Consider the following 26,657-nt stretch of genomic DNA (forward strand, 5'->3'; position numbering starts at 1 on the left):
ACTATGGAGTAAGAGAAATACTGAAGGATTTCAGTGCAGTAGAAATGAAGCGATCCTTGGTCTCATAATATTGAATTACTTGACAGAGTACAAATTCAGTCTGATTGGCAGCCTTGCTTGGTCCTCTCCAGCTAGGGTCACTTAGTTCTCTTTGGGTGTTCCTTGCTGTAAGAGAGATTTGATATCTAACTTAGAGGTTCCAGGACTTAGATAAATTAACAGCTTATCCTTCTATGTTGTAATTTATCTTGAGCCCAGCCTTGGAAGTTTTCCAGCATCAGCTCTTGCTGTTTTCCTGTCTGAAAACCATTCCTCTCCCCTTCCCCCTAGCTTTTCCTGTCAGATAGGAATACCCTGCTTGTAGGGTCCTCTCATAGTTTGGGAGCTGTGTAAAGTCTGTAAACTCTCTAAAAAGAAGTTTCGTTGTCTTCCTCATCCAAGACACTCAGGTGGATTTCCTTACCTGCTTTCTCTGCTCTCAAAATGTTTTTTTATTCCCCCCCCACCCCCCCTCCATCTATACTCAAAAGATTTTTCTCTTTTTGCAAAAACAACCTGTTGGTACACATGTTCTGCTTCTACCTAGTCCAGTTTTGCCCTATAATATTCTCAGAATATGAGTAGTTGCTACCTATTAGAGGCTAAAACGTTTCTTACATCAGAGTGTCTCCTATGGTGTAATATGTCACTGTTGCAATATGTTTATCTGTGTCAAACTATTGCATTGCAACACACAGACATTCTGATATAGACTAAATATATTTAGATCAGTAGTAACTAGCAGCTGCCTTCCTTCTATTTTTAAATAATTAAAATATTTTATCTGTGTTCATATGTTATGCACATGTGCTCCCACAGATTATGAAGCTGAATCAAAATACAAAATTGAGGAGGGACATCATAGCCCTATGAAACATTTGTTTTTAGTGTTTACAGTTATGGTGGAATAACTGTAATATCTGTCTTTTTTCTTAGTCAATAAGACAAATTTTGCAATGTGCAAATCTCCAAGTAAGCAAAAATGTGGAGGTTTTTATCCAGTAACAGGGTGACTTATCTTCAAGTACAAGTTCTTGGAGATGATGTGTACAAGCAGAATTTCCAGAGCAGGCTTTATTGAAACAGTTTTTACTGGTTATTAGACTACAGAAGGATGCATAATAAAAGATGTGCTAGTTATGTGATACTGTTTCAATAGAATGACCAGCTTCCTGGCCACTGTAGCATTTGAACAAATCTTCTGAGATTGTTTGGTGGTGTTGTATGGGAACTGCTGAACCAGGGCCTGAACCTCTGATTGAACCTGAACCTGAGGTGAGCATGGAATCAGCTGTGGGAGCACAGGTGAAGGCAATTCAGGTGTGTGACTGGACTTAAGGGCTGACTGTCACTTAAGAAGGATCTCTTTTGGGAGGTGGCTCCCTTTGGAGTTTTTCTACAAGCCCAGGACATGGGTGAGCATTTTCATTTGTTTTCAATTATCCCTTTCCACCATGATAATCTTTCTAGTTAAATGATCAACCTAACCACACCACTCTGTATTTGTTGATTATACAGTTGTATCTGCAAATATATAGTTTACAGGTAGAGGAAGCATCTATGTTGGATCACTTCATCTTGATTGCCAGCACTTAATTCTACCTGTACGTCTACGCAATACAAAACTGGAGTTGCTACCTGTTTATCATTCTAAAAAGTATTCCAGACCATATGAAAACAAAGTAAAATTTGAGATTTCTGCTTATGTTTAACTTAGTGATATTATTGTTAATGAATTCGACAACAGTATTTGAAGAATCTGTGTGAGTTTTGTAATACGTGCAGAATGGACAGTTACTTTTCCATCTCAATCTTCAGTTAACTTGAGTGCCTGCCAGCAGATTTTGTTCTGCTCTAATTGTTTATAAGCTTTTTGTAAGCAAAGCAGTAAGTTTGCCACATGACCTGAGAAAAGTGAAGGTGAGCGATCATGTTTGTATTTGCAGTCAGCAGCTGAACACAAAGGTCATGCAAATAGAACAGATGTTGTCATCTCAGTGCAAGAAATGGTGCCACTCAGAGCTTTTTGCAACACTTTTACATAGGAAAAAGTGCACTGTAACAGCCTTTCTTAAATTCTTGATGCTCACTGAGCACCTTTCTGTCAGTACACATGAAAACCAGAGTGAGCAGACAGATGTGTTGGCACATCTATTTATGTGTAAAATTAGGCCACCCAAGCTAATCCTTTTAAAGGAAACATACTGTGTTTCCTTTGGCTTTTAATCACTGCTTATTCAAGAAAATCCTCTTTAATCTTTGTTTCAGGACAGAATATGACTATTAAAGGCTACATATTTCTTAGTGCTTACTTCAATGATTCTATAATCTAACCACAAGTCTTAATTTGCTGCTGGCATCCAGCATGTCCTTGTCCTTGACCTGCTGAATTTGTTTTGGGCAGGACTGAGGATGTTGTTCCCTTTAGTTTGTGAATAGAACTGATGATACTCTTTTTTTTTTTAAATTTTTTTCCCCTTTAATTCCATTTTTATATTGTACCATTGAGAACTCACCTCATAAAAGTTTTCTTCTTTGCTTTTCATAGTGGTCAATTTTATTCCTGCAAGGCTGCCCAATAAGAATACAATTTTTTGAGTGAATTTCTAGAGCTATAGGTCAGTGTATATATGTGTATGTCCTTGTCTGCTCCTCATGGGTAAAGTCAGGTTTCTTTTTATGTTCAGTAGCCGTTACTGAAGCTAAAAATATGTTTGTGCCACTGACCTTGGTGTTTTATTGGAGCAAAACATTTCACTTAGGAAGAATGCTTTTCACTCTCATACATATTGTTTTATTTTATAGATATCTTTCTCTTCTAATGGTGTATGCTGATACTGGCTTCTTACCACTGACTAAGCAAGCAAGTTTTACTACTGGTAGCTGTATAGCAAGCTTTGTTCCTGAATCATAGCTATTAATTAGACACTTTGGTTCACTTTGCTACACTATGTATTTGTACAGGAAAATTATACAGTGTGTGAACACAGTAATCTCAGTTTTTTTGTTCTGGCAAACAGTAGAAGTCTTCTGCTGCTGCGTATGTTAATGTTTAAAGGATACCTGATTCTCAAGTAGGTGTTTAAAATATAGATGTGAACAAATTGTAAATAGATTTTAAAAGGCAAAGACAAAGCCAATGACTAAACCCCTGAAAATTCTTCATGGAGTTACCCTTTGTAACTCTCTATACAGACCCTTGCTTTTATAGTTAATACTTTTTCAATTGTACTGGTCATGTTTATTGAGTTAGTGTAGCATTGTTGTCAGATGCCTAAAGTTTGGGGTGGAGAAGGAGAGAGAATAGTCTGAAGTCTACCCAGATTTACACTCTTACATACACATGCACATGTTTCACATTCCTTGGCCTTCTGTGATTCACGATTAAGCTGGTTGTGCTTGTGCATGCTGCAAATTATTTTGACCCATATACATTCGGGTGTCTGAGGAGGAATAGTGGTCTTGCTTTGATTTTTGAACTTCTGTGTCTAAACTTTGCTCTACCCTACTTGCTATCTGTCTTTCCAAATAACTATTGCAGTTTTGTATTGCCTTATCTTAGCACAAACTTTGAAATCAAATCATATGATAGAAGAGAGAACAGTAGAAGAGGTATTATTATTAAGGAACTATAGCTGACCTTGTCCTTTTGACAGGTTCATTTGACATTGCTCTGGAGTCTGTAGTAAAAATTTGTGACTGATATCAACAGTGATCATAAGAACTGAGGGGAAGTTCTTGATCTCAGTGAGTTCAGGACCAGTTAAAAGCAGACTGCCTTTATTATTTTGTACCAAATCTCATGCCAAATACCACCTGCTGGATTTTGTGGAAGTGGATGATCTTGGCAAAAGCCATGAGGTGTAACAATGCAAGAAGTCATAATCAATGTACACCTAACTGTAAGCATTACTTCTTCTGTAATATAGGAATAGAAAAAGAATGTAATAATATAACATATAATAATATAGGAAGAGAAAATGAATGCAGTTCAAGAAGTGAAATAGTAACAGATCTGGAACTTCTTGATCACTGATGTTAATTTCAGACACAGGAAAATAATATAATGATGAAATTGAAGGTCAGATTTACACAATTGTAAAGATCATGCTTGTGAGATTGAGTAGCAGATTTTAGAGTTGAGAATAAGGAAACCTCTCTAGGTAAACTTGGCTCTGGATGGGGGGGGAGGGAGGGGGAAGTAATAGAGGTAAAATCCATGCCTGAGATAAATATTTATTACTTCTGGAGCAATGTGCTTTCTCAAAAATGATAATGTAATTCAGGTCTATCTAGGTAATAAAAAATAAATTGGATGACATGTTTGTGAAAGTTTTACTTCTTCAAATGATTGGAAAGATTCTGGAACTGTTTCAAAATCATTAAGCTTTCATGTAGAGAATGGGATGAAGTTAAACAGCAGGGAAGCCATTATATGCAAAAACGTACAAAAAAAATACAAATACTATTGAAGTTGTGAGTAGAGACAGTCTCTTCTATTTGTAGTTGCTAACAATGTTTTCCAAGAAAGAACAAAGAACTTACATATCAGAAGTGTTTCAGGATTTACTAAGTTAGGTCTAAATTATTTTGGTGACCCAACATTATTTCAACCCCTGCACAAGCAATTATCAAGATATTGCACATAGTAGGGTAGTGGAAGAACAAATGAACTAAGGAATCTGAAACTACTAGCTCAAGTACTTAAGTCTGGGTAGATGAAGGCAAACAAAATGCATCTTTGTCACTTCTGCATTGAAATTAGTTTGGTGCATATAAAAGGAAACTATTTGTATAAATTGGGAAGCAACAGTTGTACTCGTGATCTTTATTTCCTCACTTAAAATTAAATTTATCTTCAATGAAAGCATTTCCACCAATTTAAAGTGATCATTGGAAATGACTGGAAGCACAGACAGAATTCTGAAATGCCTTTGAACATTAATGCGTTGAAATAATAAATATTGAATTTAAATGTTTAACATAAAGTAATTTTGTCTATCAAAGACAGCACCTGCTTGTTTCCTGCATAATACAGAAAAGACAGTGCAAATTGTTGAGATGTGCTCTGAGAAAGGAATTGGGCTCTCTGCCATAATAAGCATATTGGACATGCAGCAGAGAACTTAAGAAGTGCAGCCAGAACAGTCTCTCCAAATGCTGCTAGGAGCAAGAATTTAAGGAATTTATTGACATAAGGAGACATGCAGAAAATACTAGTCTGCAATATAAGAATGGTTAAAACCATTATACTCTGAAATGTTAAAAGAACAAGAAGTCAGCAATTGCTGTACTTCTACTGCAGCTGGATTCAATTATTAATAATGTATTTTTTAAAAAATAAATATTTTTAAATTGGAGGGGCTTATATATAAGCGTGATTGCTATTGACATCTAACTACAGTAATAAAGTACAGTTATAAAAGTATGTAATTGAATATATATTAAGCAGATAGCTATGAAACCAAGACAAGCAAATTGAAAATGGCAGGTGCACACTGAGTACAAGTAGCAAGGTTGTTGCTGTGGAAAGAGCTCTTATTTATGACTTCAATGATCTGCTGGAGTACCTAACTTCTGTGCTGTCTTCTCTGCATTTCTGCTTATTTTGCTTTAATTCTTGAAAAGTATAAATTTTATCCAAGTGCTTAATATGAGAAGTAAAACTGGAAATACGTGCTTATATAGTCTTAGTAAGTCCGGATAGTGTACATGTGCTTTCCTAAAATAGCTTCCTGATAGTAATTTCTATGTTTAACCCAAATGTTTTTAAAAGTATGTTTCTTATTGCATTGCGTTTGTTGCACCTTTTTTTGTGCTCTCGTTCTTTGGATAATTATGCAGTTTTGTAATCTGCATGTGACTTCTTTGCTTCAGACAGTAAAAATGTTAGAAATATATCATTGATATAGGAATTTATAATTACTATATGGAAAGCCATATATCAGTTACAGTTTCTCTTACAACTGGTGCACTACCAGTCCATTTTGAATGGTTTTAGTAGAAGTGTGTTTGGACAGTGTTCTGTTAATACATCTCTGCTGATTTGCACTGGGGTCCTTTGAAGATGCAGAGAATCTTATCCCCACTACTAGTTAGCTCAATATGTGAACATGCCCTTCTGCTTGTGCTGCTCTGTATTTTCTGCTCCTCTTAAAAGATAGCTGACAAGAACAGTTTAAAAATAGCAGGCCAAGGGCAGGTGACAAAATGTCACGCAAGCAGCACCTGGTCCAGTGACTGCCTGGAGGGAAGAAAAAACCAAACCCAGATGTCACAGATACGATCCTATTTCTGAAGCTGGGAAAACAGCAGAATTTCTGCTTCAGCAAGGGAGGATTGAGAGCCTGTCCAAGCATTATGTATTTGAATTCTACTCTTTTTATTTCTTAGCAGTCTTCTTTATTCCATTACAAGACTTAATTTAAAAGTGTACGTTATTACATATGCCTTTTCTCTTAATAGTAATAATAAAAATATACTTGTAACCTCATGATTATTTGATATGCTGTTAAGCAAAAGGAATTACTCTGGCAAGGTTTCTGAAGTATTTTAGAACAGGCTTATGCTAACTGAACTAACAGCAGCTTTAATGTTTCTGCAATGACAGATTCATGTGAACGTATATTGTGAACTATAGAAGATTAGGTCTGTAATGAGAAAATCTGAAGTAGTTAATGAAGATCTCTTTAAGAAGCTTTGCTCAAGGAGCTGGAAAATAAAATATAGAAATTTTATTTGCTTCCCTATTCTCCCACTCCTTTCTGCAGGTGCCATTTCCTTCACTATGATCTTGTTGTGGGGGACTTATTTTGTAAAAGAATGAGAAAATTACAATGTGAAGATTTGCCTTTCTTAAATTGCTTGTGGCTCTAGTTTCAGAATTGAACTGAAACTTTGTGTTACATCAGTTCAGAAAGAGTATTAATTACAATACATCAATCTCTGTGACCTGAAATAGAAAGCTTTAACATACTGATAGGAGCTAAAAAGGTTGTAGAAGATCTGCCTTAGCTCTATTTTGTCAAGGCATTTTGCTTGAGCTTGGTCTTGTAGTAGTAGGATCTTCCTGGTTTGTACTGCTGCTTTTTAACTAAAGGATCTTAAACTCCCATACATGTGTACCACCACAAATCTAAAGGTACACAGTATACATAAAAAGGATTACTGTGCTTGTAGGTAACTTATGTCTGTAATAGAAATATTTTTCTATGTGACTGTAATAACCTTTCAAATCATTTCCCAACCAGTGACTAAATCAGTTATATTTTTCTAATTGTGGTGGTGGTGTTAATGTAATAATTCCTGTTACGAAGTCTCCTCAGAGTATGTTTTTAACACTTTGGCTCTGTTAAGATTAGTCCTAGTTTCTAGTACTACTGAACATTAACCAAGTTAGCTTGTTGTTTTTTTCGTTGACAGTAAGAATAGATTTCTGTGATCTAATTCTTCTCTAAAACAAGATAAATATTTGTATTGTTTCCCATTCTGAGCTCCCATAGTCAATAAAAATCTTTTTAAGCCAATCTTTAAACTGTTAAATTAGTACTATTTTGCCTCTCTCTATCTTCTGGGACTCTTGTTACCAGCAGAGTACATCTGAATTTCTTGATGAGCCTGCTGTATGTCATGGCTCCATGTCATAGGCCAAAAAAGTCTTTCAAAGTTCAGGTGAGTTTCTGAACTCCTCCAGAACAAAGCTTTGTCCAACACAATATCTTATCTCAGACAATGAGCAATAGCAGATTGCAGTGTAAGCACTCCCAGCCGCCAGTGATCTGTTCCTGGTGTCACAGGTAGTATGAAAAATTGTGATTTGTTTTTAGCAAGTAAGGAGTATTTATGTAATTCTGTTCCCATATGAAGCCTACAATAAACTGTAGCAAGTAGAAGGCTGAGCATTGGGACCTTATTTTGAAAGAGGAAATATAATACTTATCTAGTACAAAGTAAAGGAGTGTGTTAAACACTTACCTCACTGTTCTGTGACTTTTCTGTATTTTAAGAACATAACATTGGAGGTACTACTGTGTTAAATATCCTAGAAGTGTGTTCTTGAGGAGTTACCTGCAGTCAGTGGAGGCTCTGGATACTCCGACTGTTCACTGACTTCAGCAAGTTTTCATGTTAATAAATTGTATTCAGTTTTGGAATAAAAACATTAAGAATAGCTTCTATTTGTATTACAGGGCGTATGGGAATAAATTTCCATCATCCAGGAACGGATAATATTATGGCCCTTAACAGTAAGTACCTAATACATAGAATCTAATATTGCTATGATAAATATTCTCTTATATTCATAGTGTACAATAATTGTGATAGCTAAATGTCTGTGATCTGAATGCAACAGATTGTAATGGAAATTTTTGTCATATATGGAAATCTGCGACGAACATATCCACAGAAACATTCATTTAACTACATGGAAATTTGTATTTTTGCTGCATTAGTCACAGGCATTAGGATTAATTTACTAACTTTTTTTTTTACTTTTTTTTTTTGTTTTGTTTTGTTTTTTACTGTCTGTATAAATCATATGGTGTTATTGATAGCTGCAGATTTTTGGCCTTCACATGTATTAAAAAAAATGTTACATGTGAAGAATGGAAAATCTGTAACAGAAAAGGTACAAGTGTTTTAAGATTTTGACTTCTAGTGCCAGGCTTTGGAATCCATATGGCCAATTCCATTCTTATTTAGTTTTACGCTTTTAACGATGAGATGTTTTTACAGAGTTTCTGTAGTGATGGTTAGAATATATGCCTCATTTTGACATAGGCACATGCTATAGGAAATCAAGTAATGAACTGGGAGGAATGCTTCTTATAATTAAAAATATGACTGAAGGGGAAAGCTGGCCAACTGTGGGTGCAAGTCCTACACATCCCAGTGTTGTTGTTTGACAGGAATTGTGGTCTCAGAATGCATTTCTGCTAATGTGGGCATTTCAGTTGCCAGTTGTAGTAGTAAAACTAATTGTGAAGATGGGAGGCATGACTGAATTTTGAGTTCTTGTTATTTGAAAACCAGAACCAAATGCTTTTGCTGTGTGATGCATAGAAGCATTTCTCATAGAGATTTTTGAAAAACAGGAATGGAGAATGCCATACAAAGCATTGTTTTTGACCTTACTAAGAATGCAGAAGCTGTGTTAATTGTTCTGTGAAACCTGTTTACTTTTGTTCTTAAATCTTTGGTTAGTTGTAAAATCAGATTTTGAGGAATATAAGCTTAAAAAATTATTTTCTGTTTATGATTTAATCTTCTGTGTGCAGCTAAATCTAAGCAAGTCAGAACTTCTTAACCCCATGTGGTCTATTATCTTTGCCATGGGGAAATGAGCTAAGAAAAGTTAGTCCAAGAAGAAATTTTCCTTCCTCTGCTGGAATGATTGTGTTCTGGATTAAAAAAGTCTCAAACTGATTTAATTCCAGTAAATTTTGGAACTTGTACTATGATTTAAAGAAGTTATGCTTCTAATGTCTGTGTGTTCGCAATTTTTCTGAAGCAAGATGACAACTTTGGCCCATACCAACTCTGGCACAAAACTTCTCCCCTCTCCCCTGCAGTGCATTAAGTATTTTGGGGGGTGATTGCCTCTTGAGCTTCTTCCCATCCTTTATAGCAGTTCGTAGTTATTGGTTATGCTACTGTCTGTCATTGTTGAAGGAGGCTGTTTGGTTTGTGTCAGTGTGCAACTTGCTGCATAAAGGACCTTAAAATCTCAGCCCCTCAGTTGTCATAGCTTAGTACAGAGCATATTGCCACAAAGTTACTCATCCCCATGCAAAAACATTGTCATCTTGAGGCATCTTGTTCTGAAATAATAAAATTAGTGAGATAGAAAGATTTCTTGTAAATACATAATTATTATGAATATATTGACATGAATGGCATTATGCTTGTATGCAGACAAGTTGTACATGGGTAAAGGGCAGAAGTGCTTAATGTTCGTAATGAAAACTAGACTTACATTGAGGAATGTGCTGTACAAATATTTGGGCAGATCTGAGCGTAATCCTAAAGACTGTTTAGGAAAAGTGAGGTGAAAATGTTTAGATTTGGGTGCATTAGACAAACAGTAGCTTTTCCCCTTTGTATAAATGCTAGGTCCTCACATAACTTGTGATTACAAATCAGATTGTCTTTGCATATGTTACATTACTACTACTTAGACAGAGTGTTTTTGTTTACTAATGTATGATTTGTTTCAAAGCAGTTATACTGTTGAACTGAAACTCTTTAATCAAGAAGTGACATCTGTTAGTTAATTTTCTGGTAATGTCATTGTTATTTATCTGGACAGCCAGTAGAAGAACTTCCATGAACTTTCATCTATGGTACTTTATTAAGTACAATTGATAGTGTAATTTCTAGGGGAAAATGGGGCATAAATGAAATTACTGATCTTATTTGCATAAATACATGTCTGGAGTTATAGAAACCAACAACTGACCTTAATGCTTATTAGATATATGCGATACTAGTTAAAAATTATGTTTACAGTACAAAGAATTGAATGTAAATTAATCTGCTTGGCCAAAATGAACTGAAAAGTATGCTCTGTCCCTTTATCTTGCTGGTATTCATTCTTGTTTTCAGTCATACCTTTCAACAGTCATTGCTCTAATGGGAAAACTGGGGTTGGGTGTTCTTTTGAATTAACATATGCTCCTTTTGAATTGAGCTATACTAGGACTGAGCAGTCAGCATGGGGACACAGTTGCCTGTCAGCTGGGTGGTGTGTTGTCCCTAGAGCTTCTTGTGAGCTCTGGAAAACCAGCAAGAAAGTTCAGGGGAAGAGAAGCAGACAGGGTGAAAAAGAGACTGGTGTGCTTTCTTTTACTCCTTGTTGTCATTTAAGGAAACAGTATTACTGGGATACAAAGCTACCTTTTGTAAAATGAATTTAGACTAAAGCTAATTGAAAAACAAACAAACAAAACCCATCAACGGAAAAACAGCTGACACCTTCCCACTCATTCCCTCAAATAAATAAACAAATTCACACCTCTGAAGTGCTGGGATTTTGTTTTTCCTGAAGCTCCTATGCACAGTGACTTCGCAGTGCTGCTGAGCTTCAGATGTTCCATCTGGTACCAATGTTCGTTATCTAAATATATATCATCTATGAGGTCTGGTACTGTTTGCTCATGATCTGACTATGTTTTCATTTCATTACTGCCATTTAGTTCTAGTTGTCCCTAATAAAATCATTTTTAAAATAGACTAAGGTGGTGTTTTAGGGCACCTTTTTAGGTGCATGTATAGTTGGTTTGGATTTATTATGATGAAAAATAATTATAGGGGGAAATCTCCAAGCCATGACAGAAAATGGAAGCAAAACAATTTATTTTCATGCTTGTAGAGTCTTCTTACAATTGTCTTGTCTCCTTAAGAGCTATTGTGCTTTTCTTTTTGTGTGTTCTGATGTAATGCATTCAAACATGTCATGTTTAGACATAACAAACTTGATGAAATATCACTGTATATTTAAATCTTCTGCCAGTGACATACATATACCTTGAAATGAACTCTTCTGAATAGAAAGCTTATTGAATTCTTTTTCTCTTGCAAAATCTTTAGATGACAGTTTAGTAGGTTTAGAGATAGGGATATAATTTTTTGGTAGTGATAATATTCTCAGAAAATATGAAGCTATTTTCTAAGAGGTGTTCTGATAATTTAATATCTATCTATTGGAATTCTCTGACCTCAACCCTAATTGCCACATCAAGCTGCAATCAATTACTGATTCATTAGCATATGAGGAATATTAGAAAGGAATAAAAGACATTGAGAGAACTACATTTGGTCTGGTTTTACAGCTTGATTAATCAAAGAGATCAGAATTGATTTAATGGGAGTGGAAAATGAATGTTGGAAAGTGTGACACAGCGAAGGCAGAAGTGCTGTAAGAGTCCCAGAGTGTGTGACTGTTGCTTTATACATAAACTTGCATTTTCTGGAACCTGATTTGGCTATCACTAAGAGCACTATTGCTTATCAGGGATTGCCAAAAAAACTTTGTAACAGAGGAAAATCATAGAATCATAGAATCACAAGGTTGGAAAGGACCTATGAGATCACCTAGTCCAACTGTCCTCCCTTTACCATAATCTCTCTACCAAAATCTCTTTACCTTTCTTCCTTTTAGTTCCACTTGCTAGCTCTGTACAACCTTATTTTTTCTCACTACTTTTCCTGCATCTAAACCTCACACTGGTGAGATTTCAGCTGTGTGATCCTCTCTATTTTGGGTGAGTGCCATCTGTTTTTGCAGCATTTCATGTACAAGGTTTGCCAAGCTTTTTCATAAGCATTATATATGGTGCTAGGAGAGATGGGACTACAGTCCAGAACTGTGTGTGGTAGATTGAAGGCAATATAAAGGAAGTTTCCACCAGCTTGGCTGTTAGAAATGTGAGTTTTATTGTTAATATCTACTTTTAAAATGAAAACTGAGAAATGAGAATAGGAAAGTCTTTCCTACTGCATGGATGCCTGCCTTCTAACTGTGTCTGCAGAAGAAAGATCTAAGCTATTTAAATAGTAGTTTTTCTCTGCCGCAACAAGTATTTAGTACCAAATGCTTTACCTGCATATAGCTTGCATATGGACTGTATTATTCTGAATGTGGCATTCAATGGCATATGTATGCTAGCATACTTTACAGAGAGATTTGTTGTAGGAGTAATTTTCAGTCTGTCATTGGAAAGAAGTGAACCAGAAGGGACTGTCATACCACTACATTATCACAACACCAGTCTGTACATCCAGCTCTCGATCAGTGGAAACTAAGAACTACCTTATGAACTATCTCTCGAATAAAATGTTCTTCTCAATTTCAAAACCTTAATTACTATCGTTGTATTTTTTTTCTTCCAAAGACCTCCTTAAAAGGAGTAGAAGATGGAGATCTTGTTCTTTATGAACATCTTTTTCTGCCAAAGAAAGTAGAACTGTTTTCTTAAACAAACTTGATATCATTCGGCTCTTCAACAACGAAACATGCAGAAGTAAAAAGAATTTTAAATACTACCCTTGACAAAATGAGAATTGTTTGAGGATGGCAGCTTANATATATATATATATATATATATATATATATATATATATATATATATATATATATATATAGCTTTCTTTGTAAGCAAATAGATTTCAGTGCATGTAAAGATCAGTAGAAATGTATGGCAAGGAAGCCAACAATTAATACAGTGAGCAAAGTTGAATCGTTTGCCCTCAAATTTAGTTCTTAGTTTTCCCTACTTTTGTGTACATGCTTGCTGAGTTTTGTCAGATAGTGTTCATTTGTCAGCTTGCTGCTTATGTAGTTAAATTCCAGAAACGTAATCAAGGAAATGAATTTTATATTCTTTAAATTAATGCTGTTCTTATTAAACATTGGCCACCTTATATGCAAGATGTTCTTGTCAACCTTGACTCCTATTTTAGTTTGTAAAAATGTTGAAGTAATTCTAAACTACATTTGTGTTATTATTGCTTTGATTGCTATGAATTAAGTTACCCCGTTTCACCTTTAGCGACTGCCTTTCATAGCCTTCCATCTGTACAGAAGCCCAGTTTTTAAATAGAACCTACCTTGCCTACCTCTTATTCTGAGATTTTTTTTTCACATGTTAACAACTGTTTATTCAATAACCTTCAGACAGAACAGGGCGGACTGACAGAACAGGGTGACGTGAGCAAAGGAAACTTTGGCTTGTCTTGCTGGAATTGCAATGGTGATTTTTTCATGTAGGTAATTTGAGACAGGTTGGTGGGCACATCTGAAAAATCAGAAACATGTAAATAAATGTTATGTACATTATAGCAAACAAATTGACTTAAAGTAGTTTTTTCAATGGAATCCAGAATTACGTGGTCAGCCTCTGTTGATATCTGTGAAGATCTTTCACAGCTTGTCAGTTTTATGTTGCTGTTAGAACCTGAGTTAAAAGACAAGCTGACAAATTGATTTGGCAAGGTTGTCTACGCTATGAGTCTGCTGGAATAACTTGCCTGTAGACTTAAGTTACCAGTTTTTTAGTAGGATTTGATGCATTTGGAAAGGAGTCTCTTTCTCACCAGTTGTTAATGTGTCTATAACGAAGTTCTTGAAAGCATTTAATCTGCTTGATATAGGTGAACAACTACTTGAGTTTTTATAGGGACAATTTTTGATGTAGTAATAGTAACATAAACATGTTACTATTAAATATCAGTTTTTAAGCCATAGAAATTTAACTTGTAACTGAATATCCACTCCAGCATTTTAAGTTCATGATTTCATGTTGTCTGGAAATAATAGATATTGGTCAAGTAAAGTGTTTTGGTTTTGCTAATTAACTTCAATTAACTTTAAAAGGCTTGGTTAATAGGGATCTTGAAATAAAAGTTAGTGCTTTGCCTTCATGTACTGAAGCATTGCTTCAACATTAAATTGAATCACTTCAGATGGTGTACATTTCTAGGCTCAATTTCCGCAGTCATCACTGATGTCTATTTTCACCAGGTGCTTTTGATTCCTTTTTTTTTTTTTTTTTCTAGTAACTTACAGCTGAATTGTGCTCTGACTAATGCCTAGTACCGTCTTCATCAGAGTACAGCAAGATCAGCTGGTGGTGTGATTTGAGACTAGAATAGTACACAATTAACTCAAAAGCATGAGTATTTTTTTCATGTAAAAATATTCTTATGGCTTTTCTTATCCATGGGAATGAATTAAACCAGCGCGGGAGCATGTGACTTTGGGTTTTGGAAACTTTCTCTCTAGTCTTGGGGAAAGCTAATGAGCCTAATAGTGAATACCAGTTTTCCTGCTGTTCCTGTTTTCTTTATTCCTTTCTAAAGTTTAGATTTTTATTTATTTGGCTTTTCTTAACTATGCTTCTTCCTTATTTCACATTAACTCAATTGCTAACTCTTAGATTATAATTTTCTTTGCATCTTAAAATTATTCTTTCTTATGGTCTGTCTCTGCTGTGACAGTACTGAATTACCTAGAGACTCAAGAAACTGAAACACTTCAGTTTGATTATGAGAATGTTGAGGGTTAATGTAATGGAACCTGACAAAAATCACAAAGGTGGCAGATAAGGGGAATGTAGAACTGCTGTTCTTGTTCTACAAGGCCAGGACTAGAGGAACACTTGGGAAAACTTCTAATAGATCCACTTAAAACTGTCAAGGAGTGCTTCTGTTGTTCCTTTCTGGAGCTTCCTGCCACAGAAACTATGGGAAGTAGGTAAAGTAGGTATAATATCAATGGGTTCAAAAAGACAGCAGAGAAATGGTAAACAAAGTAATTCTAAGAAGGTATTAGAAGCAGGCAAGAGTGTGCCTCTTAACATTTTAAATTTTAAATACCAATGGAACAAGAGAAAACTATACAGTGACTAGTCAAATACGTTCTTTATAGAGTCACTGGAGAAAACATAATGTTCATCTGGGTGGATCAATGATCTTGGCCAGTAGAGCATTCCATGTCAGCTCTCACAGGTATTCTAGCTGAGCTGTATGATTTCTCTTGTTGTTTTAATATGCATTAGAAAATGAGTAGTTGATGAGAATGTTTTAGTCAATCCTTTATTTTCTGTAGCTTTTTCACTTGGTTTCATCTCACAGATGAATTGCAGAACACCTGCCTTACTAAAAATAATTCTCAGAAACCATTTATGCAATGCTGGTGTTTGTTTACATGGTTTGCTTTTATCACAGAAATTACACAATGTCCTTTTTTGTGTTGGAACTTTCCGAGATAACAGTACAAACCCAAACTTATTCCCAGCATAAGAAGTGAGCAGAAAAGTGAAGGTAGTTTTCTTGTTGGTATGTGATATAGAATGTTCTGTTGCTTGGTTGTGTTGTTCTTGGTTTTCAGAGTGAATGTGAAATGAGCAAGATTAACTTTTAACAGGGTAACTTCCCTCATCCTTATTCCTTTTCTTCTCTTGCCTTGCCTTACTGCACTGTAGATGTTTGTTCCACTTCCCTCCCAGGACTGTAGCCAGGGGCTTTTTGCTTAGACCTTCAGGGCTGTTTTCTGTGGATGTGCTTCAGTGTGTCATGCATCATATAAACCACGTTATCTCTAGAGTTTTGTACCTCTTCATCTCATTTTAAGGCATTCTTATGCCAACAGTGGATTTTCTCTCCCTTGACTGGCAGATAAACATTATCAAAATGCAAGCCTTCTACGTCTTTTTCATCCATTTCATCTTGAGGTGCAGTTAAAATTTCCTCATTCCAATTCGTTGCAACAGTGGATATCCTTAGCTGCAGACTTCCAGATTCCCGACAGCACTTTATTTACTTAATTGCATTGCATTAATTGGTGTTCGGGGAGTTTGTTTTGCTCATTTGTAAAAAGCTTAGAATTCCATTCTTTAATATACAATTTCATGTTTGTAAAGTGCACTTAACTGATGGGATGGAGATGGGTTAACAGTATCAGGAAATTTAAAAAAAAAACACACAAGAACAGGTATTCCTTTGTGCTTGAATAGGTGCACCCTGGGATGTGGTGGTTCTGCAACTTGCAGAGGTTGGGAGAAATGGTGACCAGCACCATTGGTCATGCAAGGGAGGTGCACAACTGGCCTGGGCCTGCTTGCAGTTATCTGGTGCATGTGGTAAAATGTGTTCAGCACTTCTTAGAGTAGCCCTATATTATTTAGTGCTGTAACGTTCTATGAGGCATCTAGGAAACAGACACTTCTGTGTTAAATTTTGGGACCATTCAACGAGCTGATTTTCTGTGCAAGAAGATGTTTGCTTTTGGTATAAGAAGCAGAGGAAGGAAGAGGCTTCATTTCTGCTGGGAGCTCCCCATCATTTTTACTCTTTTCTTGGAGCCAACTGAGAGAGAAATTAACTTTAGATAAATAACACTAATAATTTCATTGCCTGTGATAGTGCAGTTGTTTTCTTATTGGTTCCTAAATGTCTTAACTTCTTTATTTTTCTAAATAATAAATAATTACTCAAACCAGAGGTGCTACAAAATTTACCCCATGAATCATTACTTCTGTTAATTCTGTTGTGCTCTGAACTTAGTTATAACCAAAATGGATATTTTTAAATTATCTGCAATTACACATCCATATTTTTCATCCTGTGTAAATGAAAAATGAAAGGGTACATTGACATCCCTTAGGTGTCTTGCTGAGTAACTCTTGGCTTTTTTTGGAAAAAGTAATTTTGAAACAATTCTTTATTAGAGGCCTTGAATTATTCTTCTTATGTAATTCCTCTAAGGAAACCATCAGGTAATTGCTTTTTTGTTGCCTGACTGCTGGGATAGGGAGGAGAGATGACACAGTTGTGTGTTTGCCAAGGCTGCATTTATTTAGGGCTTGAGGAAGGAACTGCATGTGCAGGATTTTACTGGCAGGACCCTGGGCTGCCAGGGTGACAGTTATGTGCTTGCTCAGCAGAGGGGCAGCCATGGAGGAGGTAGGGAAAGCTACCATACCAAAGTATGGTTGGACATCTCAGGACACGCATTTGTGGATGGAAATAAGCGTACAGGAAGAACAGGAAGGTAGGTGATGCTTGCAATATATGAAGTGGGTTAAGGGGGTCTTGAGAGAGTCGCACCTAAAGCTTGGACATGTAGGGCACGACCTGAAGATGCTGTGTGAAATGTGGAAGCAAGAGGAGGAAGGAAAGAAGAGGAGGGCAGGCAGTATTGCACTGAAAAGAGACAGAACAACTCTTCTACCTATTATCTAAGCTCGCTTGCTGTTGAAAAACTCTTGTGTTATCCCTAGCCTTCACATTTGGTTTCCTTTGAAGACCATATATATATTTTGTTACATTGAATTCTGTATATGGAAGGCGCTGTTTTCCAGGTTATTTTCTGGTAATGTAAAATTTCAAATGATGCATATGCATTGATGCATATCTCATTGAAATGCTGTATTAATTTTGATTCTTATGAAGATGTTTCGCCAATCTGTTTCTATTACTCTGAACATTCTGGCTACTGAGTTCGTATGGTTTGGGTAGGATTTTATTATTTGCAGATGGCTAATTATTTAACTTGAAACATAATTGGGAAACATTGTCCACATGCTAATTAATTAAATGCTAAATGAATTATTTTAGTTAAGATTACTGTTGATAACATTTGTTACTCCTTAAAAACATAATCCTAAATTAATCACCTGTAGTACTGTAAGTTTTGTATGCCTGATTTTTTTGTTTTTATTAATCTTGACGTGTAGGAAACTTGCACAGCAGGTATGGGGGTTTTTGTTTTTCTTTTTTTTTCTTCCCTGGCTGTGTCATCTTCAAACTTTTTCTCTTGTCTTGGGTTGCTTGAATTTCACTTTGCACACTTTTCAATGCCTTTTCCTTCTTTGTGTTGGGAGGGGAAAAGAAGACTTAGAAGCTACATTTTCTTTGCTTTTGGAGCTAAATCTAATGACAGCTGTACCGACAATTTTCTTCTGTGTTTACATGCAGCCAGGAGCTATGGGCGGAGAAGAGGTAAAAGTATTTACTAAATGTTTTGTTTGCTGAATGGTGGGAGATATATTTAGTTCTCTTATGATAAGATAATGTTACCAGTTTTAACAGTATTTGGTTGATCAATTGCTTCTTATAAATCAATTTTGTATTCTTTGTTTGCGAAACATCTCCCTTTTAATATCAACATAAAGCAGTGATGATTTGAGCAGGTAACTCGATATATTGCTGTTACTACTGAACTGGAAAATGGGTAAATGTTAAGATTCTTTTTCATGACACATATTTATGAATTTAAATGTGCGGTGTTCCAAAAATGAAGACTGTTTTCAGATGTTTTTTGTAGAATTTTAATGCTTAGCAAACTTACTGAATTTCCTCAGGCATACTTCTTTTTCTTTGATGAAGATTGCAGTTAAGAACTGCATCAGAATACCCGATGTAGAACACTGTGAATACCAGTACTAGTAACTGTCCTCAGCGGTGAATATTGATAATCAAGAGAAGAAAAAAAATGAACATTTGAGAATGTTTTATCTGTATTTCATCATTTAAGCAGCTCTTACAAAAGTACAAAACGGGCTGAAAGCATTATACAGATGTTGTACAGTGCTGTGTTTAAGTTTATTCTGAGAGATTAAAAAATGTGGACAAGAGCAAACGTGCTGGTTACCAAGAAAGATACTAATGTACCTTATTTTTCTAATGTACTGTGTTGTAGTTGACACTGACTCTTTAACTGAGGAAATAATGGTGAAGATTGTGACATTTAACAGTTAGAATTGGACAGTGCCACCTATTTGAGGTGCTTTGGCATTACATTTCATTTTATCTCATTTTTTCTGTATGTTCTGTGGTAGCTGTGTGTGACATTGCTTGGAAGGCCTTCTCTTTTTCATTGTGTAGAATTTGCATCAAATTTGGAGAAAAACCTAGTCATACAAGCTACCCGATAGCCTCTAAGTACCTTGCAGATTGCACTTACGTGTGGGTTAAAGTGGTAGGCTGTACTGATACTCTTTCTAACATAAAATTTGAGCTGATTTGATTCAAAGCTTGTGGTGTTTAGCTTTTAATTTATAGGTAAGTTAAACAGAATTGTGTTTTTAAAACTTAGATTTTTCCCCACAAACTTACCTTGTTATTCTTCCCTACTTCTAGAGATCAGTCCATTGTTAACAGATGTCTAAAACACGTTGATACTCCTCTTTGGTGCTCTCGTGGTACCTGAAACATAAAATACCTTACGCTCTGTATGCATGTGAGCATAGGATGGTGCTGAGTGTCTCTATATTGATTAAATGGCAGCAAAGTAGGAAGGGAGGTGGAATCATCTGGGTGCTTTGAACTTCCAGTAACTTGTGTTGACTTGTAGAAGCAACATATAAGTGATGTGGCAATTGTAATCCTGATACATACATGGTGGGCTGTAAAATTCAGTGTAGGCTTCTTTGTAAAAATTGTGGTGATGACAAAACAAGGCAAACAGGTTCGGTTCTGGATGTGCTGGACTTTCAGGATTGTTTTACTCAACTAAAATGCATGCTTCCCTCCATAATAATTGTCACTTATGTGAATTTGTTTTTTCTATGGTAACTAGTAGGTGTGAGTGTGCGCGTCTCTTGTCATCAGTGTTAGGGACTTTGTGACGTGCCCTACTCATACAATATTAACCTCTGTGATATCCCTGCTTTTTCAGTATATTGAATGGCATAATGTTGTTTTGAGCTTTTTTAACCTGAAGGTCCATGCAATTCTACAGTTGTCTGCTTAAAAAAGATGTGTTGTTTATCAAATGTTCTCATATTTATTGTTTTTACCATTTGCATTGCAGTAATAATATGCAGAGGACTCAGAGGCAAGTCTGTGCAGGGACTCATTTCATGTTTATTACACTGGAGTCTTTTAATTAGTCTTTCATTCTGTCACTGTGACTAAGCATTTTCAGTGGGAAGAGTGTTGTCAGAAATATATTGGGGGTTGGTGTAACCTATCAGCTTTCTACTCTAATGCTCCAACATGGTTTTTTTTTTCTGCTCTTCTTGCTTGTTCCCCCTTTCAGAAATGATGTGAACTTTGTAGCATCCTAACAAGTCTGTGGTATGGGATTCCATAGTTTGGCTTTCTTTGAGTCTTGCCACATACTGATTGTGTATAACATACTTTGTTTCCACTCACTTGGAAGAGACAGTGAACAATTGTTCCCTACTCCATTTTCTCTCTGCCTTTTGTTATATTAAACATTTACTTCATACATTTAACTGTATACTTCACTATAAAGCTTTAGATCATCATCTCTTGTATTCGCTTAAGATGAGTATAGTGTCTGTGAACTGTCAAGCATCTCACCATCAGAGGGGGCATCTTGCTTTTTAAGCCACTATATATTTTGTTGGATTTCCATCAGAAATCAGGTCTCATTCAGCCTCCTCAGAGGACCTGCATTTCAGTTGAACTAAATATTAATTCATTTTATGTGTAAGCTTCCATCTTTTTTTCAGAAAGTATGTTTGTGGGAGGAAATAAAATATTACTTAGTCTGTAAATAATTTGATATTCTTACACATTTTTATTCCCTGTACCTATTATTATTCTCATTGATGTACTCTCTCTTCTGCTAAAATGCATGTATTCATATACGAGCCTGACCTCTCCATGCATTACCAGAATATTTATCAAGTCCTTTCTGGCTTATGCTTTAAAGCTGCCATTTCTGACAGCCAGCTGTGCTAGACTTTAAGAGCAGCATCTCTAAATCCTTCTCTGATTGTGGCATTTGCCCTGTTTCTATATTGGTGCTTGAAAGCACAGTAGGATTTTTAGCTCTGTGGATTTTTGCATTTGTGTTCTTTGCCAACATTCTGCTTTCAACGTGTACTTCCTACATAAAAAATGAAGCCTGTGCTTTGTGTCAGTCAGAACATCTTTCCTGTTGGTTGTTTATCTCATTCCCTATTTGTAGATGTGCTGCTTCTTTTTGTAATGTAGCCTTTACTGTTCAAGACTATTACTGACATTTCAGTATATGCATTTTTTCTGACAAGTGTCAGTCTGCATGTCTTTGTTTTCCTCCTTGCCTCTGTCTTTTCTCCCTTTACTTTCCTGTGCTATTAACCCCCCCAAACATAGCTTCTTTGGGTCTTGCTGGAAGTCAATTTCAAGTGATCAATTATCTTGTAATTTAATTATTTTTCCTGCTATTTATATTCATAGTTAACCCCTCTATATAAACTGCTTGTATCAACTACTTTTAATTCTGTCCCTGGGAGCAATCCTACATGATATGAGGGTACAAGTAGTCCCAGTAGTCAGAGTTGAGATGAGGTTCCTATTTGTGCATCTTTCCATTTTACAGGATTTATTTTTCTAACTCAAGTATAGGAAATTAAATTCTAAAGCTACCGTGTTCTGCTGTGCTGCTTATGTACAGCTTTTATGTATTCTGAATATAATCTTCTACATTCTGGGTTAATAATTCTGTTCTTAAGATAAGGTGTGTATACTTCAGTAATAATAGCAACAAGTTATTTGGATCAGGTGATGACAATAATTTACTTATCATCAAATAACTGAATAGCAGTCATTTATGTTGTTTTCTGTTCATTCATTTACTGAAAGTGTTTTAACACTGAGTAACAATTTCACAGTCATAGCTAACAACTTTTTTTTTGAGTGCAAGTGTCTGTGTTTTATTTAATAAGCCTTTTAAAGATTTTTATCTTGTTAGCTAAGCTGTTTACTTTGCCTACGCACTTAATATCCACTACTCAGAGCTTTTCTGTGTTTATTTTGCTGTGTGCCTTCACTCACTCGAGGAACCAATGCAGCCCTTGAGGTTAGGATACTGTAAAGCATTCTGAAGGAGGCCATCCTGCCCCGCAGTGCCATGGCTTGAGTGATCTGCATTTTAAAATCATTTCTTTGAGATCTGCTATCAAAGTTTTTTTTTAAATCAGTAAGGATTAGTTTGAAGTGTTCAGAGGTGCTTTCTATAGCTATGACAGTTTCTGCAGACAACTTGTTGGTTTCCATTTCCTTAGCCATTCACAAGAGTTTCTGCTTTAAAGTAAACCAAGTTTGTCTTCTAAGAGTAATACAGTTACAGATTTGAAAAATTAGAAGTGATACCAATGAACCTCATCTGAATAAATGTTCGTTTACCTAGCCTACTTAACAGAAATTATCTTAAAAGCAAAACAGTGTTTCAGAAAAAGAAATTGCAAGTTTTTACTGAAATAATTAATTGTCCGGGAAATAGCTTTAACTATAGATACTACAAAATCTGTTACAGGTCGGTCTTCACTCTTTCCTTTTGAAGATGGCTTCCTAGACGACAGTCACGGTGATCAGTCTTTATCGTCGGGTCTCAGCTCTCCAACACGCTGTCAGAATGGTGAAAGAGTGGAACGCTATTCTAGAAAGGTGTTTGTTGGAGGTCTTCCTCCTGACATTGATGAAGGTACTGTGAATAAGCTACACTGGTGAGATATGGGAATTGGCTATCACGTAGTTACTTAGAAAAAGACATTTTTATCATGGAAACAAATGTATTTTTCCAGGTATATCACTTGTAGCACTTGCGTCATTATTTAAGACATCCTCCTCACTTTGCCCAACACCTGAGAATTTCCATGATGTTCTTTTGTACTGCAGATTAGAGGAGATGAAGACAGAAGTGCCTGCGTAGTAGGTCTTTTAATCTGCACTAGCAGCATGTGTTCCCACGCATGTAAAATAGGAGAGCTGGAAAAAGGAAAAACAGTGGGTACTGTCAATCCTCTGCAGAATTTCCCTTTGAATAGACGAGGTTGATTTATGGACTTCATTAACGTAGTACTTATCAAAATAAATTGGGTTCCTTTCCAGCATATTAGTAGTGTTCTATTCACAAAAGTAGAGCGTTTAATATGGTTGGAACAGTAACCAGCTTAGTAGGGATGATCAGTTTTTTTTCCTCAGCCCATATTAGCTCTATGTGCATGCAACAAACGCATTCTGACTCAAATCAAAACATTACAATTTGGGGTGTATTTTTCATACTGTAGCAGGAATCCATCACTATGTAGCTTCAGTTGGCATACACAGGATATTTAAGGATGCTTTAAAGGGAGGAGTCGTTGAATCTCATCATCTGCTGGATCATCTGAGTCCCCGAATGCAAGCAGCAGCAGGCCAGCAGGTACACCTGGTGTGACCTCTGCTGGGACACTTAAAGAGCTGAAATACGTGCCCAGCCTGTCCTATGAGGAAGTAAGCAACATGGCTGCTTGGGAGCTATTACCCTCACACATCAGAGATTGACTCTAGTAACATCATCTTCCTTCAGCTCCTGATTTGTGTGTACTGTGTTTTGTGGCTCTTGTTGCTTGAAGAATTTAACATGCAGCTCATGGGGATCAGTAACTGGATGCATCTCAAAAAGCAACCAAAAATTTGGAAAACCACTGCTTTTTTTCTTCAAGCTTTCTGTCTGATGAGTTGTTGCTCTGATCTATTTAGCACTGCATTACTTATAACTCTAAATTACTACTTTCTTTAAAATGCATAAATCATTGAAAAGGTGTGCATAAATATTTTAGAAACCTTAACAAGTTTGAGGGGAAAAAAGAAATTTTTTTAAATGAAATTGTTCTATAGGATAGTTCAGGGACAGTTTCAGTAGTTTGCTCTATGGTGTTTTTAAACTGATACTTAAACAAAACGTGGTGATTCAGGGCAGATTTTCCAAGGGGACTGTGGAGGTGAAGTCCCTGCAGCCTGCTTTCTAGATCATGCTACAAGGAGTGGCCATGCAGACACGTAGCATCTCCATCAGTCCCCATGTGGCTGCATCTGACCCAGCATTGTGGCTATAATTAGACATAGACCACAGCTGAAGCATATTCACTTTTGATAGATCGTGTTTGCAGCAGGATTAAATGCAGACTTGTACTAGTGGAATGCAAAGTTCCTTTTTTAAGCAGCCACATATACTGCAGAACTGAAAGAACATTTAGGTGTTATCAGTGCACAACATTGTGGTTTTTGTTGTTCCTGATAGGTACAGAAAATAGACTTTTAAAATTGAAATGCTTACCTTACCACTGTCAAACTTCAGACTTTCTCTAAGGTGCCTCATTTGTTTTTTGTAGATGAGATCACTGCCAGCTTTCGTAGGTTTGGACCTCTTGTGGTGGACTGGCCTCACAAAGCTGAAAGCAAGTCATACTTTCCACCTAAAGGTAATTAGCTTAAAATATATTTATGCAGGCTGTTCTGGCAAAAGGAAATGGTGTCTACAATATGGTAATCTATTAAAAAGAAAGGATTTGATTATCAGCGATGAATTTGCTCTTACAACATGTGCATTTCCAGCAGTTATCACAATGGGATACTTGTACTTTAGCAAGCCTGGAGTCCTTAATTCAGTGTTTAATTTATACTAGGCTTAGTTTAGAAGGAAAGGTTTTGAAATTTCCTATTCCTGATTCTGTTGTGGTTTGCATGTTGTTGAAACAATAAGACTAATACTATAGGATTTCTCATGGACAGAAGTAGTTGGTGAACTGTGTGTACAGCATTTTGCAGAGGTGCGTGAACCTACTTTGTGTGTGTGCTGACCCAGGAAGCTGTGATCCTGCTCAGAAACAAAACGTTTGCAGCAGAGTTTGCTGCTGCTGAGCTACAGCAATGAATTCTGCTAAGAGATGGAGTCTTCAGCTTGAACAGGTGTCAACACCATGATCACAGAGCTGCTAGGCCAGAATTGATTTGTTTCAGAGTGACTTAGTCTTAAGCAGGTGGGGCTATTTCACACCCATCAGCAAAATACTATGTCGACTTATTGGGGTTTATGGGAAAACTGGCTGGGAGAGTTGCTTGGTTAAACTCACTTGTTCTGACTGCACTGTATCCTCTACTGTGACTTTATTTTATACCATATAGTCTATGCTCAGACTATGCTGGGAGTTCATGTATGGTCTAAAACTGTAGCATAAAATTAGGCACAAATTTCTGATCTATACAGAGTAAGATTTTCTGCTGTCACTGGATTTCAAAATTCTTAATTGCTCATTAAGTCACTGATTATTTTGGCAGAAGAGCAGGTTACTGAGTCACTGAACTTAGCTAATCCTGCAACATTTTCATAGGTATATTTTTGATTGTAACAGACAGGTAACAAACAGTTTCCATGGAAGCTTGAGTGCTGGAGACAGGCAGCTCTGTGACAAATGTCTGTTCTGTAAACAGCATTTGGGGCACTTGTTTTGAAATAGAACAACAACAAAACATACATGCTCTGTCTTTCCTGTACCATTCTCACAACTCAGCCTTGCTGTCAGGAGTTGTTATGCAACATCTGTTCCTGAATTGATAAATACATAAATAAAGCACGCATTCTTAAGGACAGTTAGTAAAATATACCTTTAAAAAAAAAAAAAACACAAAAAAAAAAACCCCCCAAAAAAACCACTTTCACTGAGAAGTTTGAAGAACAGTAATAAAACAAGTTTCTCCTTGTCCTTAGTATCTCTTGGTCCTCTCTGCTGTAGTTTTAGTTCTCATTAATTCAGTAACTATATAAGGCAGGTCAACGTGGGACTTCCAATTATTGTTGAGTTTGTTCTGTATCTGACAGTGGACTAGTTATGCCTCAACAAACCTGTGGAAATGTGTTTGAGTAAGATCTATTTTAGCAGAAGACAAGGGAATGTGGGCTTGCTTCTATTTCTGTCATGATTCTAATATAGGAAACAGCTTTCAAAGCCCCTGCCAGTTGCCCTGAATGTCTGTCTGAAAGTGCTAAACAACAGTCAATCCCAACTGTTCCAGGTTTATTTATAACTAACTTCTTAGTTATCAATCAGGACTGCAGCATTATGCATCCTGGATTCCTGTCTTTGAGATTCTCTTAAGATTCTTACTAAGCTTGGTTGGTCAGATGTACATGACTTACTGTGATTCGATATTGGTGGCATCTGCATAAAAGACCAGCAGTCAGAAGGCCAAGTTTGAATGTATGTTGTATTTATTTTCAAATCTTCTGCATCTATTTTAAAGATAAAGAATACTCCTATTGCAAGGTTATTATGGAATCACTGGAAGAAGCTCCACAATAAAATGCCTCTGTTTCTGTTTTTCTATAGAAGCTTCTTTAG

The 26,657-nt window shown here is 36.2% G+C and overlaps 1 protein-coding gene across 14 annotated transcripts in view; it reads left to right on the top strand.

Annotated features, from left to right (window-relative positions):
- CPEB3 (cytoplasmic polyadenylation element binding protein 3) overlaps window positions 1–26,657 on the top strand; it is a 114,389-nt gene that overhangs the window by 62,526 nt on the left and 25,206 nt on the right. For 10 of the 14 annotated variants that reach the window (XM_015866938.2, XM_015866936.2, XM_015866945.2 and 7 more), the window contains 4 exons: window positions 8,229–8,285; window positions 18,517–18,540; window positions 22,811–22,978; window positions 24,651–24,740. In XM_015866938.2, the coding sequence (XP_015722424.1) occupies window positions 8,229–8,285; window positions 18,517–18,540; window positions 22,811–22,978; window positions 24,651–24,740 (339 nt within the window). The remainder of the gene's footprint in view (window positions 1–8,228; window positions 8,286–18,516; window positions 18,541–22,810; window positions 22,979–24,650; window positions 24,741–26,657) is intronic. The other 4 variants (XM_032445424.1, XM_015866939.2, XM_032445425.1 and 1 more) reach the window with 1 other exon arrangement.

Source organism: Coturnix japonica, chromosome 6, assembly GCF_001577835.2.
Source record: "Coturnix japonica isolate 7356 chromosome 6, Coturnix japonica 2.1, whole genome shotgun sequence".
Lineage (NCBI taxonomy): Eukaryota > Metazoa > Chordata > Aves > Galliformes > Phasianidae > Coturnix > Coturnix japonica.